Source organism: Oncorhynchus mykiss, chromosome 15 (assembly GCF_057628025.1).
Source record: "Oncorhynchus mykiss isolate SJ-2025 chromosome 15, ASM5762802v1, whole genome shotgun sequence".
Classification (NCBI taxonomy): Eukaryota; Metazoa; Chordata; class Actinopteri; order Salmoniformes; family Salmonidae; genus Oncorhynchus; species Oncorhynchus mykiss.
The window spans coordinates 14,549,752-14,567,327 of record NC_143036.1 but is presented as its reverse complement, the minus strand read 5'-3'; the positions used below and the strand labels follow the sequence as shown (position 1 = coordinate 14,567,327).

General features: G+C 46.7%; 1 protein-coding gene across 2 annotated transcripts; it reads left to right on the top strand.

Moving 5' to 3' along the window:
* The first annotated feature begins 3,361 nt into the window (after positions 1–3,361).
* cip2a (cellular inhibitor of PP2A) lies at positions 3,362–17,415 on the top strand. Of its 2 annotated transcripts, none has more exons than XM_090199080.1 (22): positions 3,362–5,248; positions 5,611–5,713; positions 7,384–7,531; positions 7,665–7,777; positions 9,418–9,512; positions 9,612–9,708; positions 9,930–10,052; positions 12,255–12,400; positions 12,488–12,803; positions 12,956–13,118; positions 13,214–13,361; positions 13,435–13,534; positions 13,615–13,733; positions 13,804–13,987; positions 15,013–15,081; positions 15,656–15,766; positions 15,852–15,908; positions 16,004–16,143; positions 16,237–16,350; positions 16,426–16,508; positions 16,656–16,795; positions 17,036–17,415. In XM_090199080.1, exons 2-22 carry the CDS (start codon positions 5,612–5,614, stop codon positions 17,180–17,182), a joined length of 2,715 nt encoding a protein of 904 aa, XP_090055206.1. In that variant the 5' UTR covers positions 3,362–5,248; position 5,611; the 3' UTR covers positions 17,183–17,415. The 2 variants fall into 2 exon arrangements, with proteins under 2 accessions (XP_090055206.1, XP_090055205.1); XM_090199079.1 differs by having other exon boundaries at positions 15,007–15,081.
* Positions 17,416–17,576: the final 161 nt, after the last annotated feature.

The window sequence follows — 17,576 nt, the reverse complement described above, 5'->3', positions numbered from 1 at the left end:
TGCAATGAGTTGCGGGGGACACATACAGAATGTAGTGTAGAGAACAAACGGTCTTTTGTTAGATAACAGGAGCCAGGTGTGTGATAGCTGTATCGAGAGTATGAGCGCATAGATATTCTACACAGCTACAACGCCTGACTGCTAAAGTGCCTAGGGGCTGGGACCAGTTCGTGCGCCAACAATCAACGATAGGCTGAGTGAGTTTAAACCACGCCCAGTCTCTACTCTGACAGGCCGGCTCAGAAGCAGGAACTACTTCTGTCAGAGTATATAATAACTTTGTCAGGAACAAGCCAGTTCTCTGTTTGCCCTGCGAGGTGTGACAGAGAGCCCGTATATACGAAATCCGCATTTACCACTTATTGCTTAGCTAACAAAAAGTACATAGTATACAATCGGTGACTCAGTGTCATACTTGTTCTGATACCAGATCCGAATTCACGCAACCCTTTACACTTGTTGCAAACAGGATGCAGCAGTTTCCTTTCTCTCTGGCAACTGAGTTAGGAAGAACGTCTGTATCTTTGTAGTGACTGGGTTTATTGATACCATCCAAAGTGTAATTAATAACTTCACTATGTTCAAAGGGATATTCAGTGTCCAAGTCAAGCACTGGTTCTGACTAGTGTTCCCTAAAGCACCAAACCACCCCACAATATTTAAAAGAACAAAGAGTGTAGTACTTACTAGACACACAGACACATGGCTGCTTGGATGGTTTTGCTGTCTCTGATGAGGTAAGCTCTGTTCTTCTCGTTCTTCGCCAGCAGATCCTCACACTCCAATTTACTGATTGTCCCGTGGTACACCACTAGAGCCAACGCCATGGTAACTACCCCACGTGGGGGGGGGGGGGGGGGGGTCAACAGGAGGTCAACAACCTGCTTCTTCACTCCTCTCTTCTTGTTGTAGGATGCTTCTTCTCCTCCTTTCTTCTCTTTCTCTCCTCTCCGCTTGTCCTCTCCTCTCCCTGTGTTCTCTCTCTCCTCACCCCAGACCTGGAAACTTCACCCTGCAGGTTTTACATTTTAAAAAAAATTGTAAGTCAGTTGAGAACAAATTTTAATTTAGAATGACGGCCTACCCCGTCCAAACCTGGACGACGCTGGGCCGATTGTGTGCCGCCCTATGGGACACCCAATCACGGCCGGATGCGATACAGCCTGGATTCAAACCAGGGACTGTAGTGACACCTCTTGCAAGGAGATGCAGTGCCTTAAACCGCTGCCCCACTCGGGAGCCCAAGAGCATGTACATCCTGCAGGTACACCCTCTGTGTGTTTCTTACTTACTGTTGGTTTAGGGCTTGTAAGTAAGCATTTCACAACAGGGTCTACTACACCCGTTGTATTCAGCGCATGTGACAAATACATTTTGATGTGTTTCTGATGATCTCTGTGTCTGTCTGTCTGTCTGTCTGTTTCTGATGGTCTGTCTGTCTGTCTGTCTGTTTATGATGGTCTGTGTGTGTGTGTCTGTGTTTTTGATGGTCTGTGTGTGTGTTTCTGATGGTCTGTGTTTGTGTGTGTGTGTGTGTGTTTTTGATGGTGTGTGTGTGTGTTTCTGATGGTCTGTGTGTGTGTGTTTCTGATGGTCTGTGTGTGTTTCTGTGTGTTTTTGATGGTCTGTGTGTGTGTGTTTGATGGCCTGTGTGTGTGTTTCTGATGGTCTGTGTCTGTGTGTTTTTGATGGCCTGTGTTTGTGTGTGTGTGTAGACAACACCTGGTGTAGAAGAGAAGTTCTTTAAGACATTAGAGGAGCTGGTCCACCATTATAAGTGTCGAGGGCAGGGATTGGTCCAGCACCTGTGCCACTTAGTCAAGAGAAAGACTCTGCTTCAACTCCCTGACCCCAATATCATCAAAGAGGTGCCTGATTATGAGAGTAGGTAACACACCTTGACACACACACACACACACACACACACAGTTTGTCTGTCCATTTGTTAGTTTCGTTCCATCTCTCAGTGTTCCGAGTTCTTCATCAGAGCTGCTCAGACATACCGTCCAGACAGTTCACTATCCTTAAATCCTACTATCCGTAGGCTGGGTCTGTCACATTACCCAGTGCTGGTAGAGTTGTTTTATTCATAATGGTTTGGGGTAGAAAGGAGTAATGGCATTCATACCTGACATAACGATGTTTATTTTTCTCTACACTCTATAGAAACATCCCATATAATTTACGGCTCATTCATCTCATGATTATGTTTTAGTCACTATGGCATTCTGAATACATAAAATCCATAAAATCCCTGTGTATTCCCTGCTCTCTCCTTGGCTTCGCTGCATTCTAGATTCCATAACTAGTACAAGGCACACACGCCTAATAAAAGTAACGAAAGCTGACACAGTTAACGATATCATAGCTACGCAGGCACACATCCATGACTGAATTCTCAGACCGAATGCAGGTCTAGGTTATCTATTTAGCTAGCTTAGACGTGTGGCTTTGGTAGCCATCTAGCTAACGTTACTAGCTATCCAGCCATCTAGCTAAGCAGACCCTTGTGTAGGAGCTTGTGTGTAGATTCAGGACAGGTGTGTAGATGGAGCAGTCAGAACGCAATTGAGTGAGTGAAACAAGAAGGGGAAAGGGAATTTAGGGAGAAGAACTCCTTGATGCTTGGCTTATAGCTCCATATAGCTCCGCGTTGACATGACTGGTTGACGGTAGGTGGGGTCGGTACATCCTGTATAAAGACAAACTTACTTCCTTGACATCTTCCTTGCCGGCTCATATGGGAGTTAATGGAAATAATATAGACATAATAGCAAAAAAAGCTTTGTAAAATAATATGGTGGCTAAACAGGTAGAGGGAAAATTAAAACATGGGCTAGGAAAAATGGGTTATATATCTGGCAGAGACAATGGGATGAAAGTAGTAAGGGCAGACATTGTTATAGTAGTATGTAATGGGAACAGAAGGGAGGAAGTTATGTTGTGTAGTATGAGATTAGGGCATACAGGATTGATTTCCTCTTTGAAATTGATACGAAAACATGGTACTGGGATGTGTAATGCTGTATGGTAGAGGAAACAGTGGAACATGTATTGAAAGGGAGAGGTTGTTTGACAGGGTCAGAGAGGTTGGACGGGGATGGGGATTGGGTGGTATTTTGGGTGAAGGTGATGGGTTTGTAGGGAATTGTTGTATTTTGTTCGAAATTCTGCAGGTGTAGAAGCACGGTGGCTAGGAAAAACTCCCTAGAAAGGCCAAAACCTAGGAAGAAACCTAGAGAGGAACCAGGCTATGTGGGGTGGCCAGTCCTCTTCTGGCTGTGCCGGGTGGAGATTATAACAGAACATGGCCAAGATGTTCAAATGTTCATAAATGACCAGCATGGTCCAATAATAATAAGGCAGAACAGTTGAAACTGGAGCAGCAGCACGGCCAGGTGGACTGGGGACAGCAAGGAGTCATCATGTCAGGTAGTCCTGAGACATGGTCCTAGGGCTCAGGTCCTAGGAAAGCCATCCTCTCTTGGGGAATGCTGCTTTTTAGTTAGCTTTGCGACAGTATCAAAAAGGAATTTTGGATTGTTCTTATTTTCCTCAATTAAGTTAGAACAATAGGATGATCGAACAGCAGTAAGGGCTCTTCGGTACTGCACAGTACTGTCTTTCCAAGCTAGTCGGAAGACTTCCAGTTTGGTGTGGCGCCATTTCCGTTCCAATTTTCTGGAAGCTTGCTTCAGAGCTCGGGTATTTTCTGTGTACCAGGGAGCTAGTTTGTTATGAGAAATGTTTTTAGTGTTTAGGGGTGCAACTGCATCTAGGGTATTGCGCAAGGTTAAATTGAGTTCCTCAGTTAGGTGGTTAACCGATTTTTGTCCTCTGGCGTCCATGGGTAGACAGAGGGAATCTGGAAGGACATCAAGGAATCTTTGTGTTGTCTGTGAATTTATAGCATGACTTTTGATGTTCCTTGGTTGGGGTCTGAGCAGATTATTTGTTGCAATTGCAAACGTAATAAAATGGTGGTCCGATAGTCCAGGATTATGAGGAAAAATATTAAGATCCACAACATTTATTTCATGGGACAAAAATAATCACTAGTTAACTACACACGGTTGATGATATTACTAGTTTAACTAGCTTGTCCTGCGTTGCATATAATCAAAGAGGTGCCTGTTAATTTACCATCAAATCACAGCCTACTTCGCTAAACGGGTGATGATTTAACAAAAGCACATTCGCGAAAAAAGCACAATCGTTGCACAAATGTACCTAACCATGAACATCAATGCCTTTCTTAAAATCAATACACAGAAGTATATATATTTTAAACCTGCCTATTTAGTTAAAATAAATGCATGTTAGCAGGCAATATTAACTAGGGAAATTGTGTCACTTCTATTGAGTTCAGTGCAAGCAGAGTCAGGGTATATACACTAGTTTGGGCTGCCTGGCTCGTTGTGAACTGTGTGAAGACCATTTCTTCCTAACAAAGACCATAATTAATTTGCCAGAATTGTACATAATTATGACATAACATTGAAGGTTGTGCAATGTAACAGCAATATTTTTATTTTACCTTTATTTAGCTAACGTGGCAATTGTTTTCTCTCACAATTTTTTTTCAAGAATGATAGCAGCCTACCCAATAAATAACAAATATTGATAACCATCTAGATGTCACCTTTATACATAGCCTACTACTCAATGGGAGGGCATGGAAGGCGACACTGTGACAGTGCCCTTAGCTCCTGCTTGACAAGAACTACTGGCAACAAATGGGAAGTAGCTACCTAGTAGCTAATTTCAGGGCAACAGTCAAAGTAAGCACATGCATACAACGCATGAAGCAACAGTACACCCATAATGAATACTTTTAATAAAAAATAATCAATCATCAGTTTTATAACTGAAATGTACAATTATTTGTGTAAAACTAACTGTGATATGCGACTCAAACTCATCCTCTGGCTTAAAAACGAATTCCAAACTCTCGCGATATGGTAGCTCAAATATGTACGGTAGTTGCGTGGTTAGAAACGGAAGACAAAAAACACCGCTCAATCAAAACCGTCTAACCTATAGCAGAGCGCTTTCGACACACCTACTAATTTCCACACGCCCACTACTTTCCTCTCGACCAACACACCCACTTGCCCATACTCCGGTCGCCATATTGGAATGCAGCTACCCCCTTCAGTATCTCATTGGCTGTTCCGCTGTTCGAAGTGGAAAGCGGGAGGAAGTGGAAGAGGTACGACAACGCTTGACAGAAGAGGACAGAAATAATGTATGTATTTATTTGTTTTTTAAATCAAATTGGTGTTTATGTTATTGATGTATATTTCATAAAGTTACGTGAATAATGATCATCAATGCCGTTATAATTTGCCACATCTAAACATTAGTCGGGGATCATAACAATAGTTAGCCTAGGTAGCAAGCTAGTTAGCATGAACTGTTTTCCTTTGCTAACAAGTTGTCAAACCAAAGCCGTATCAGCTGTAGTTCAGCCATTGCGTTTTTAAAAGTGTAACTATCTATACTGTTTGACTAAGCTTCCCAGCAAACGCTCCAAACAACGCCTGTAGCTGATAAACAGTGTCATACAGATGAACTGCTACTGAGCTCAAAAGGGCTGTTGTGTTGCAGAATGGACGTAACGACGTGTCTGAAGTCTCTCCTGCTGGCCATCCACCAGTACAGAGACAACAGGACGGCCCATAACGCTGCCCAGCTGCAGAAACAAGTGGAGGTCAGTTTCAACATGTCCACAGAGTGCCAAAGCACAAGTCTACTTTGTGAGATATATCAACTGAGCACGGTTACATGCACACAATACGAGTTGGGAGTGAACGTTATTTATAATAAGGGTTACAGAAAATTGGACCACTGAAATAAAAATGGATGGGCCTCCCTTCAGAAAAATACATTTGACCTAAACCCTCCCTGAATGCTTGAAAAAAACAAGGGACCCTCCCCTATACCCCAAATAATAATTAAAATATAACGTAGATAACAGAGAACTTGTCCACCATTTACCCTCACTTCTTGGACAGACCAGAGCCTTAGATATGCAGTTTTAGAAACTGTTATTCATCCTGTAAGTATTACATGGCAACGCAGGAATTTTGATAGTGCACAGGTCTGCGGGCCAGAAGGTGTTGGGTTTGCAGACCACTTTGGACAAGAGTAGGGGTTGGAATGATCTCCTTTAGTGTAAAAACATTGCATGAATCTATCATCGTATTTGCAGGTCAGGAAAAAAATAGCCTTTTATAAAAATGTCATGCAGCTCTACGTCATTTTACATATTAGCAGAATCTATTTCTATACCTTTTTAAATGACCAAAATTACAGTCTAAGAATGGCCAGGGAGATAGATATATGTGTTGTTCTTGTCATATTTTTCCAATGCCAAATCGATGTATCTTGTTTGCAACGAAACTGTCCCTGTTTGCAAATAATAAAAACTGAGACGTCATTAGGAATCTGAGCATGGTACTTTCGAAAGTTAGGCCTACCTTTCCATCCCAGCCAGAGTAGGCCTACTGATGCAGAAAAATGGAAGCTTTAACTGCTGGCTGCTCTTCTTCTGTTGCTTAACTCAACGAGAGAAGGTCACAAGTGTTTCCCTAAAAGCTGTCTTGGTTGAAACATTTTCTATTGTACAGAAAATTAATAGCTTAATCAATTGATTGCTTGTGAAGTAAAGTATATATTTTTGTCTCCTCAGCTACAGAAAGTTGTAGCTCAGCCTCTGAATGTCAAAGAAACAAAACAATGACATCACTATATGCATCGCAGTCATGTTTTTCCAGGGTGTTTTACTGCTTGTTTCAAGCATAAAGTATTGCGGACCAAAGCGCTGTTATAGATCACTTTATATAATCAGATCCGTTTTAGTTTTCTTCCAAATCTTAAGCTTACAAGGGGTAGGCCTGTGCTTTTTTGCCATTTAGTTTAATGAAAGGTAGGCATATAGCATATCCCCTCAATTCGAGTCTTGGTTTTAACAGCCCTTCTACTGACACATAGGTAGGTTATTTAAAGAGTGCATGATTGGTGAAGGAATTGACCGTTAAATCTATGCATATAGCAGCCTATAGCCTAATTTTTGTCTGTCGAACAGGTAGGAATGCCTCTTGTTTCTTAAATAGGAAGAAATAGGCTTCAACACAAAGCCCTCTTGTTAGTAAAGTCCAACTAAAATGAAGACGGTTTAAATGAATTATACCTACTGGAATTTGCCTACTTTCAGCACCATGAGCTGTCCACTTCTGATTGATTGCGCCAAAGCTGCTGCTTCAAGTTGCTTCAAATACGCAGCTAAAACGCAAATTAAGCTGTTTACATGTCTTGCCATAATCGGTTTATTATCAAATTATTAGTGTGCATGTAAATGTGTGTGTGTGTTGTGTGTAGGAGCTGTCAGGAATGCAGTGTGTTCGTCTGCTGTCGTCGGGCCAGGTCCTGCCCAGTGAGTGTGTCTGTGGACTTGTGGAGTTGGCAGGAGACCCTAACACTAGCCCCGCACTCACCGGAACCATAATCTCTCTACTGGCCCAACTAGGTACACACACACACACAAATTCCCAACACATTTCAGTCATACCATTTTTGTCAACAGCCGACAATGTTTCTCTCACTCAAAAATAATACAAAACCAATTGAACTTGTGTTGGTGTGTGTGTTCTCTCCCCCAGTCTGTGATGATGAGAGCAGAGATGTTCTCCAGAGCAGTTATAACCTGACCAGCACTCTGGCCTCCATCATCCACTGCCACAGCTCCACCCCCAGGGAGCCGCTGGTACTACAAGTAAGGACAGAACTCTCCATATTGCCTGACAATCAGACTGGGATACCTCTGGTTCACAGTCTAACATTAATGTCATACGTTTGTTTGGAAGTGCGTTCAGATTCCTATCTCCTGAAGCATGCGCAGAACCATGTAAACACGCGCATGAGCTCGGCAAGTATGCATGCTTCACGTGCCTGTATTTTCATCTTGTGGGCATGCTTCACGTGATAGAAATCTGAACCCACTTCCAGCACTTTGAAATATTTACGCATTTATACTTTCCTGTGGATATATTGTGAGACATTCCTACCTGAAAAGGGACCAACCACACGGACAACTGGTAAAGTAACATTTTATTCAGCATTCTGGCTTGTAGAGGTCGTGAGAGAACTCTCCTGCTCCAAACACTAATTTCTCCCCGACGTAGAATTATATGAAATCAACGTCTGGTCTTCAGGCTACTCACCAGAATGACATGATGAGACTTAACCAGGTGTCATGAACCCTGGTCTTGGAGAATTACGGCGCTACACAAAGCCACAGCTCTGGTGGGAAACATGGCTGTAGAATGTGATGTTCAACTACTACTGTAGTAACTCTGTGTGTCTCAGTGTCTAAAGGTGCAACAGACTCACATATAACTGCTGTAGTGACTCTGTCTCATTGTTTAAAACCTGTTTGGGATAGGGGGCAGCATTTTCACGTTTGGATGAAAAGCGTGCCCAGAGTAAACTGCCTGCTACTCAGTCCCAGTTGCTAATATATGCATATAGATTTGGATAGAAAACACTCTGACGTTTCTAAAAACTGTTTGAATGATGTCTGTGAGTATAACAGAACTCATATGGCAGGCAAAAACCAGGAAGTGGGAAATCTGAGGTTTGTAGTTTTTCAAAGCTTGGCCTATTGAAAACACAGTGCCTATGGGGTCAAATTGCACTTCCTAAGGCTTCCATTAGATGTCAACTGTCTTTAGAAACTTGTTTGAGGCTTCTACTGTAAAGGAGGGGCTCATAAGGGCTCTTTGAGTCAGTAGTCTGGCAGAGTGCCACAAGCTCGTGATGCTTGTTCACGTGAGAAGTAGCTCTCGTTCCATTGCTTTTCTACAGACAAAGGAATTCTCCGGTTGGAACATTATTGAAGATTTATGTTAAAAACATCCTAAAGATTGATTCTATACATCGTTTGACATGTTTCTACTGACTGTAACAGAACTTTGGACAGAACGTTTGGACTTTGTCTGGACCTAGTGCTCGCACCTCATGAAGATGGATTACTGGGCTTAGTGATTAGTGATTTAATTTTATCTATATTTCTGCCTTTTGTGACTCCTATCTTTGGTTGGAAAAATGGCTGTGTGTGTTTTTGTGACTTGGCTCTGACCTAACATAACCAATCATATGTTGTGCTTTTGCTGTAAAGCATTTTTGAAATCGGACACGATGGGTAGATCAACTTCTTGTTAATCTTTCATTTGGTGTATTGCACTTGTTAATGTGTGAAAGTTACATATTTCTGAAGAATATTTTGAATTTCGCGCACTGCCTTTTCAGCGGAATGTTGTCGAGGGGTGCCGCTAGCGGAACCCCTAGCCACAAGAAGTTTTAAAGGTGCTACAGACTCACGTATAACTGCTGTAGTAACTCTGTGTGTCTCAGTGTTTAAAGGTGCTACAGAGACTCACCTATAACGGACGGATATTCCACTGTGCCAACTACATCCATGAGCTCATAGACTTTCTGATGAGCAACATGTAAGATACCTCTCCTCTCTCTCTTCTCCCACTCCACAGTATAGCAGAGGTGAATGTTTAATTTTGTCCTCTTTGTATACCCCCCCCATCTCCCTCCAGCCAGTCGCACAATGATGACATCACCATGCCGTGCCTGGGTTTGATGGCTAACCTGGTTCGCTACAACCTGTCAGTCCAGACTCACATTAAAGCTCTGGTGAGGACCACCCTCTCTCTACCACCGTCCATCCAGCTTTTCCATTTAACCCTTACTCACCCTCTTTTCTCTCCCTCGTTCTCTTTGATGGAACGGCTTGTTGTAATGGGAAGGCATTCTACTGAACGTTGGTTAACATCTGGGTGTGTGTGTTCCTACAGAGCAATGTGAAGGTGTTCTACTGAATGTTGGTTAACATCTGGGTGTGTGTGTTCCTACAGAGCAATGTGAAGGTGTTCTACCGAACCCTGATTAACTTCCTGGCCCACAACAGTTTGACGGTGGTGGTGTTCGCTCTCTCCATACTGGCCAGCCTCACTCTCAATGAAGATGTGGGGGAGAAGGTAACACACACACACACAGACACAGACACACAGACACACACACACACACACACACACAGAGAGACACACACACAGACACAGAGACACACACACAGAGAGACACACACACAGACACAGAGACACACACACAGACACACACACACAGAGACACACACACACACACACACGCACAGAGAGACACACACACAGAGACACACACACGCACAGAGACACACACACACACGCACAGAGACACACACACACACACACACACACAGAGACACACACACACACACGCACAGAGACACACACACACACGCACAGAGACACACACACACACGCACAGAGACACACACACACACGCACAGAGACACACACACACACACACACACACACACACACACACAGAGACACACACACACACACACAGAGACACACACACACACACACACACACAGAGACGCACACACACACACAGACACACACACACACACAGACACACACACACACACACAGAGACACACACACACAGAGACACACACACACACACACACAGAGACACACACACACGCACACAGAGACACAGACACACACACACACAGAGACACACACACACACACACACACAGAGACACACACACACACACAGAGACACACACACACACACACACACAGAGACACACACACACACACAGAGACACACACACACAGAGACACACACACACAGAGACACACACACACAGAGACGCACGCACGCACGCACAGAGACGCACGCACAGAGACGCACGCACTCACGCACACACAGAGACTCACGCACGCACAGACGCACGCACTCACGCACGCACAGAGACGCACGCACAGAGAGGCACGCACTCACGCACGCACAGAGAGGCACGCACTCACGCACGCACAGAGAGGCACGCACTCACGCACGCACAGAGAGGCACGCACTCACAGAGAAGCACGCACTCACGCACGCACAGAGAAGCACGCACTCACGCACGCACAGAGAGGCACGCACTCACGCACGCACAGAGAGGCACGCACTCACGCACACGAAGAGACGCACGCACTCACGCACGCACAGACGCACGCACTCACGCACGCACAGAGAGGCGCGCACTCACGCACGCACAGAGAGGCGCGCACTCACGCACGCACAGAGAGGCACGCACTCACGCACGCACAGAGAGGCTCGCACTCACGCACGCACAGAGAAGCACGCACTCACGCACGCACAGAGAGGCACGCACGCACAGAGAGGCACGCACTCACGCACGCACAGAGAGGCACGCACTCACGCACGCACAGAGAGTCACGCACGCACAGAGAGGCACGCACTCACGTACGCACAGAGAGGCACGCACTCACGCACGCACAGAGAGGCACGCACTCACGCACGCACAGAGAGGCACGCACTCACGCACGCACAGAGAGGCACGCACTCACGCACACGAAGAGACGCACGCACTCACGCACGCACAGACGCACGCACTCACGCACGCACAGAGACGCACGCACAGAGAGGCACGCACTCACGCACGCACAGAGAGGCACGCACTCACGCACGCACAGAGAGGCTCGCACTCACGCACGCACAGAGAAGCACGCACTCACGCACGCACAGAGAGGCACGCACGCACAGAGAGGCACGCACTCACGCACGCACAGAGAGGCACGCACTCACGCACGCACAGAGAGGCACGCACTCACGCACGCACAGAGAGTCACGCACGCACAGAGAGGCACGCACTCACGTACGCACAGAGAGGCACGCACTCACGCACGCACAGAGAGGCACGCACGCACAGAGAGGCACGCACTCACGCACGCACAGAGAGGCACGCACTCACGCACGCACAGAGAGGCACGCACACACGCACGCACAGACCGAGACGCACGCACAGACACACGTAGAAACACACGTAGACACGCGTAGAAACACACACGTAGGCACGCGTAGACACGCGTAGGCAAGCATAGACACACGCAGACACACGCAGACACATGCACACGTAGACACACGTAGACACATGCACACGTAGACACATGCACAATGACACGCAGAGACACACACAATGACATGCAGAGACACACACACACACAATGACACGCAGAGACACACACACAGACACCAAGGTTTTCTCTATCTTTAGTTCTGGTGGTGACAACTCTCTGTCTGGGCTCTGTGACGTGTGTGTGTGTGTGTGTGTGTGTGTTTCAGCTGTTCCATTCTAAGAACATCCACCAGACATTCCAGCTGATCTTTAACATCATCGTCAACGGCGACGGAACCCTAACCAGGAAGTACTCTGTAGACCTACTGGTGGACCTGCTAAAGAACCCCAAGATGGCTGACTACCTGACTAGGTACACACACACACACACACACACACATATATAGTTTTCTAGAAGAATAGAAGTAATGTTGTGTATGTCTCTCCCTCCTCTCTGTAGGTATGAACACTTCTCAGTGTGCGTGTCCCAGGTGTTGGGTCTGCTACATGTTAAAGACCCAGACTCTGCTGCCAAGGTGTTGGAGCTGCTCCTGGCTCTGTGTGGTGTGTCAGGCCTGAGGTCTCTGCTGTGTGAGGTCGTGTTCCGTCCCGCCGCCCCACGGCTCCGAGCTGCCAGCCGCAGACAGGGGGTGGGCCTAGACGCAGGGCAGAAAACCGAGCCGGGCTTAGCTCTCATCCAATGGCTGAGCTCTCCGGCTGAGGGGGAGGAGTTATGCTGTCTACAGGCCCTGCAGCTGCTGACTGAACTACTGGAAGTACGGCAGCCCTACACAGACACACAGAACTAAAAGTGGAAACCTGGATTTCACTACAACGCTTTCACCAATTCAGTCTAGCACAGTGATGACTCCTGCAGATAAAGGGACTTGCACTGATTGGCTCTTTGTCCTGGTGTTTTTCCCTCCAGGAGGCGTTGGGTTCACAGGTCGTGTCTGTGTGCGTGTTGGGCTTCGTTGAGTTGTTGGTTCCAGTGGTGTTGGATCTACTGCAGGGACTGGACCCAGCCGCACCAGACAGCCAGCTCAGAACACACTGCATACGCACAACACACACCACCAGCCTGCTGCTAAATATCCTTTGTGTGTGTGTGTGTGTGTGTGTGTGTGTGTGTGTGTGTGTGTGTGTGTGTGTGTGTGTGTGTGTGTATCAGCCTTAACTCTTCCACTGCTGTGTAGTGAGGACTCGGTGTGTAGGGTGGTGTCTCGTCAGATGAGCTCCCAGCTCTGTCTCTCTCAGGTGGAACTACTGCTCTCCTGTTGCCATAACAATGACCCGCTCACCTGCCCCCTCACCGGCCACGACAGTAGCCTCAGGTCAGTGACCAGACACACCCTCAGAACATACACACACACAGAGCATGGTTGTCAACACCTGTGTGTGTTCCAGTCAGGTGTGTGGTGAGGCTGTGTTGAAGGCTGTGGAGTTGATGAGTAAACTGAGACAGCAGGTGAAGGACATGGAGACCAGCTTCTACAGAATACTACAGGTACACACACACACACACACACACACACACCTGTGGAGCCGAGCTTAAAGATTGCCATAGTTAAATGTCTCTCCCTACAGGACCAGAGGATGGTCACGCCCCTCTCTCTGGCGCTGACGTCCAGTCACAGAGAGCATGTTCAGACCGGGCTTCGTCTACTGTTGGAGGCCACGCCTCTCCCAGACTTCCCTTCGCTGGTGTGAGTGATTGAACACACACCCACATGTTTAGTCAGTCAGTGTTTATTCTGACTGCTGCCTGTGTCTCAGTCTAGGGGAGAGCATCGCTGCCAACAATGCATATCGCCAGAGGGAGGCTGAGCTGTCTGTCAAACGGGTTGCTGTGCAACAGGATGTCCCAGCCCCCATGGGGAAAAGCCTGTCAGGGCCTTCTCCCTCCAGCCCCTCCCACAGCATTCACAGCCTCATAGAGAAACTACAGAACGGCATGGAGGTGTGTGTGTCTGTATTCTGACGTGTGTTGTAGATGGTGTGTGTGTGTCTGTATTCTGACGTGTGTTGTAGATGGTGTGTGTGTGTCTGTATTCTGACGTGTGTTGTAGATGGTGTGTGTGTGTCTGTATTCTGACGTGTGTTGTAGATGGTGTGTGTGTGTGTCTGTATTCTGACGTGTGTTGTAGATGGTGTGTGTGAGTCTGTATTCTGACGTGTGTTGTAGATGGTGTGTGTGTGTCTGTATTCTGACGTGTGTTGTAGATGGTGTGTGTGTGTGTCTGTATTCTGACGTGTGTTGTAGATGGTGTGTGTGTGTCTGTATTCTGATGTGTGTTGTAGATGGTGTGTGTGTGTCTGTATTCTGACGTGTGTTGTAGATGGTGTGTGTGTGTCTGTATTCTGACGTGTGTTGTAGATGGTGTGTCTGTATTCTGACGTGTGTTGTAGATGGTGTGTCTGTATTCTGACGTGTGTTGTAGATGGTGTGTGTGTGTCTGTATTCTGACGTGTGTTGTAGATGGTGTGTGTGTCTGTATTCTGACGTGTGTTGTAGATGGTGTGTGTGTGTGTCTGTATTCTGACGTGTGTTGTAGATGGTGTGTGTGTGTCTGTATTCTGACGTGTGTTGTAGATGGTGTGTGTGTGTGTCTGTATTCTGACGTGTGTTGTAGATGGTGTGTGTGTGTGTCTGTATTCTGACGTGTGTTGTAGATGGTGTGTGTGTGTCTGTATTCTGACGTGTGTTGTAGATGGTGTGTGTGCGTCTGTATTCTGACGTGTGTTGTAGATGGTGTGTGTGCGTCTGTATTCTGACGTGTGTTGTAGATGGTGTGTGTGCGTCTGTATTCTGACGTGTGTTGTAGATGGTGTGTGTGTGTCTGTATTCTGACGTGTGTTGTAGATGGTGTGTGTGTGTCTGTATTCTGACGTGTGTTGTAGATGGTGTGTGTGACGTGTATGTGTTGTAGATGGTGTGTGTGACGTGTAGATGGTGTGTGTGACGTATATGTGTTGTAGTTGCAGGATCAGATGAAGGATGTGCGTGTGTCAGAGATCATGGATGTTTATGAACAGAAGATCTCCTCTCTGGCGGTGAGGATCTCTCCCAGACCTTCCAACTCCATACCTGTCAACTGTTGACCACGGTGGGGCTGTCAACTCTGATGGTCACGGTGGTGCTGTCAACTCTGATGGTCACGCTGGTGCTGTCAACTCTGATGGTCACGCTGGTGCTGTCAACTCTGATGGTCACGCTGGTGCTGTCAACTCTGATGGTCACGCTGGTGCTGTCAACTCTGATGGTCACGCTGGTGCTGTCAACTCTGATGGTCACGCTGGTGCTGTCAACTCTGATGGTCACGCTGGTGCTGTCAACTCTGATGGTCACGCTGGTGCTGTCAACTCTGATGGTCACGGTGGTGCTGTCAACTCTGATGGTCACGCTGGTGCTGTCAACTCTGATGGTCACGCTGGTGCTGTCAACTCTGATGGTCACGCTGGTGCTGTCAACTCTGATGGTCACGCTGGTGCTGTCAACTCTGATGGTCACGGTGGTGCTGTCAACTGTCAACTCTTTTCCACCATTTCTTTGCATGTGATGTAACCACTATGAGACATTTAATTGAGTTAGTATTGTAACTGCTTCTCTTTCCCTCTCTCTCTCCAGTCTAAGGAGGGGAGGTTACAGGATCTGTTAGAGGCCAAAGCTCTGGCTCTCTCTCAGGCCGACCGCCTCATCACTCAGTACCGCTGTCAACGAGCTCAGGCAGAGGCCGAGGTAACACACACACACACACACACAGACGCGCACACAGAGGCCTTGGCTTCTAACACAGATGGCCTTTGTCTCGGTCTCTCTGTAGGCACGTAAGCTAGCATCTATGCTGAAGGAGGCAGAACAGAGGAGAGAGGCGCTGCAGGTTCGTAACAGAAGAGTTAGCACATGCTAAGAGGTTTAGCATTACTGTTCTGCTAAAGACTAGCTAGCAGATGCTAACCGGTGTGTGTCTGTTAGGTGGAGTTGGGCAGCCAGGTGCTGGAGGCAGAGAGGGCGAAGGGAGACATCAAGGAGTTGTTGCAACACAATGCTAGACTGCAGGCTGACTCTCAGGAACACCAGTCTCTCAAAGGATCCTATAACCAGCTGCTTAACAGGTCACACTCTCACACACTGATCTCTATGGTCTTCTCTATACAAAGACGTTTCATATGCATGTATTTGATGATGCGATTCCTGTTCCTGTGTAGGTTTAATGAGAGTGAGCGTCTGTTGAAGGAGCTGCAGGTGGCTCATATCTCCCTCATTAAACAGATGGACACACTGAGGAAGACCCAGGACACACTACGACTACAGCACGACAAGTAAGACACACACAGTAGCAATAAAAACATTCCCTCGACAACTATTTACAATCATTTTTTCTTTCTCTTTTTCAGGGCATTGTGTGAGCTGAGAGAGAGGCAGGAGCAAATGAAATCCTTTCAATCAGAGCTTCAGCAGAGAGACTGTGACATCACAGGTCAGTTTGAGCTAAACCAGTCACCACTCTCTTACTCTCTCTCCTTCCCTCTCTTACTCCCAACCCCTTCTCTCTCCTACTTTCCCTCACTTTTACTGTCTCTCTCTTTCTCCCTTTCTCTCGCTAACTCTGTCCCTCTTCTCTCAGGTCTGCGTGGTGAGTTGCGGGGTCAGGAGGAGAGGGGGAGAGCAAAAGAGAAAGAGAGGGAAGAACTAGAGGAAACAGTGGATATTCTGAGGAAGGAACTCAACAAGACTGAGCTGGCCAGAAAAGACGCCAGCATCAGGGTAAGAACACACTGGTAAAGTATTGGAGGAGGGAGGGTGTCGCCAGCTAGCTTGTACACAGTACTGAATAAGATAATAACCAACTCCATACACCCACAATGGGAGATCTAAATGATTATAATACAAAGTCCTTTCTGGAAAGGAAGTTGGCTAAGTCTGTGTCCCCTCTCCTTCTCTGTCCCCTCCCCTCTCCTCTCCTGTCCTTTCCTCCTGTCCCCTCTCGTGTCCTCTCCTCTCCAGGCGTCCTCTCTGGAGCTGCAGAAAGCCCAGGTGGAGGCCAAACTGCAGAAGAAAGAGGACGAGCTGAACAAACACTCTTCTATGATCGCCATGATACACAGCCTCAGCTCTGGCAAACAGAAGAGTGACGTCAACCTGTCCCTCTGAGACACAAACACACACACTGCCAATCTGTCTCTGTGACATCTGCACACACACACACAGGATCAGAAGGAATGGATATTTTTAAACTGATTTAGTAACCAATTTCTGTCATTTTAATGTACCGCTATCTGCATTTTTAAACCTATTGTCCATATATCCTGCATTTACCATTATTTTACCATCTGTTTTTCTGTCTGTTGTATTGACGTAGAAATAAATATTGACTGGTCTGATGATCCGTGTGTTTGGGATTTTATCTGTAGTGACATAGTGGGAACAGCAGGAGCCGAGTTTGAACCAGCAACCCAGTGTTTTATGGGACGAATGACCTGACCTCTTATCGAAGTCCCGACCTCTTAGCAGAGGCTGTAGTAGACTGGACTCACAGGTGGGGTAC

Coding starts and splice junctions, on each gene's coding strand:
- cip2a (XM_090199079.1), top strand. CDS start 5,612: ATGGACGTAACGACGTGTCTGAAGTCTCTCCTGCTGGCCATCCACCAG. Junction 15,082..15,655: donor AGAAGATCTCCTCTCTGGCG/GTGAGGATCTCT, acceptor CTCTCTCTCCAG/TCTAAGGAGGGGAGGTTACA. Junction 16,509..16,655: donor GAGAGACTGTGACATCACAG/GTCAGTTTGAGC, acceptor CTCTTCTCTCAG/GTCTGCGTGGTGAGTTGCGG.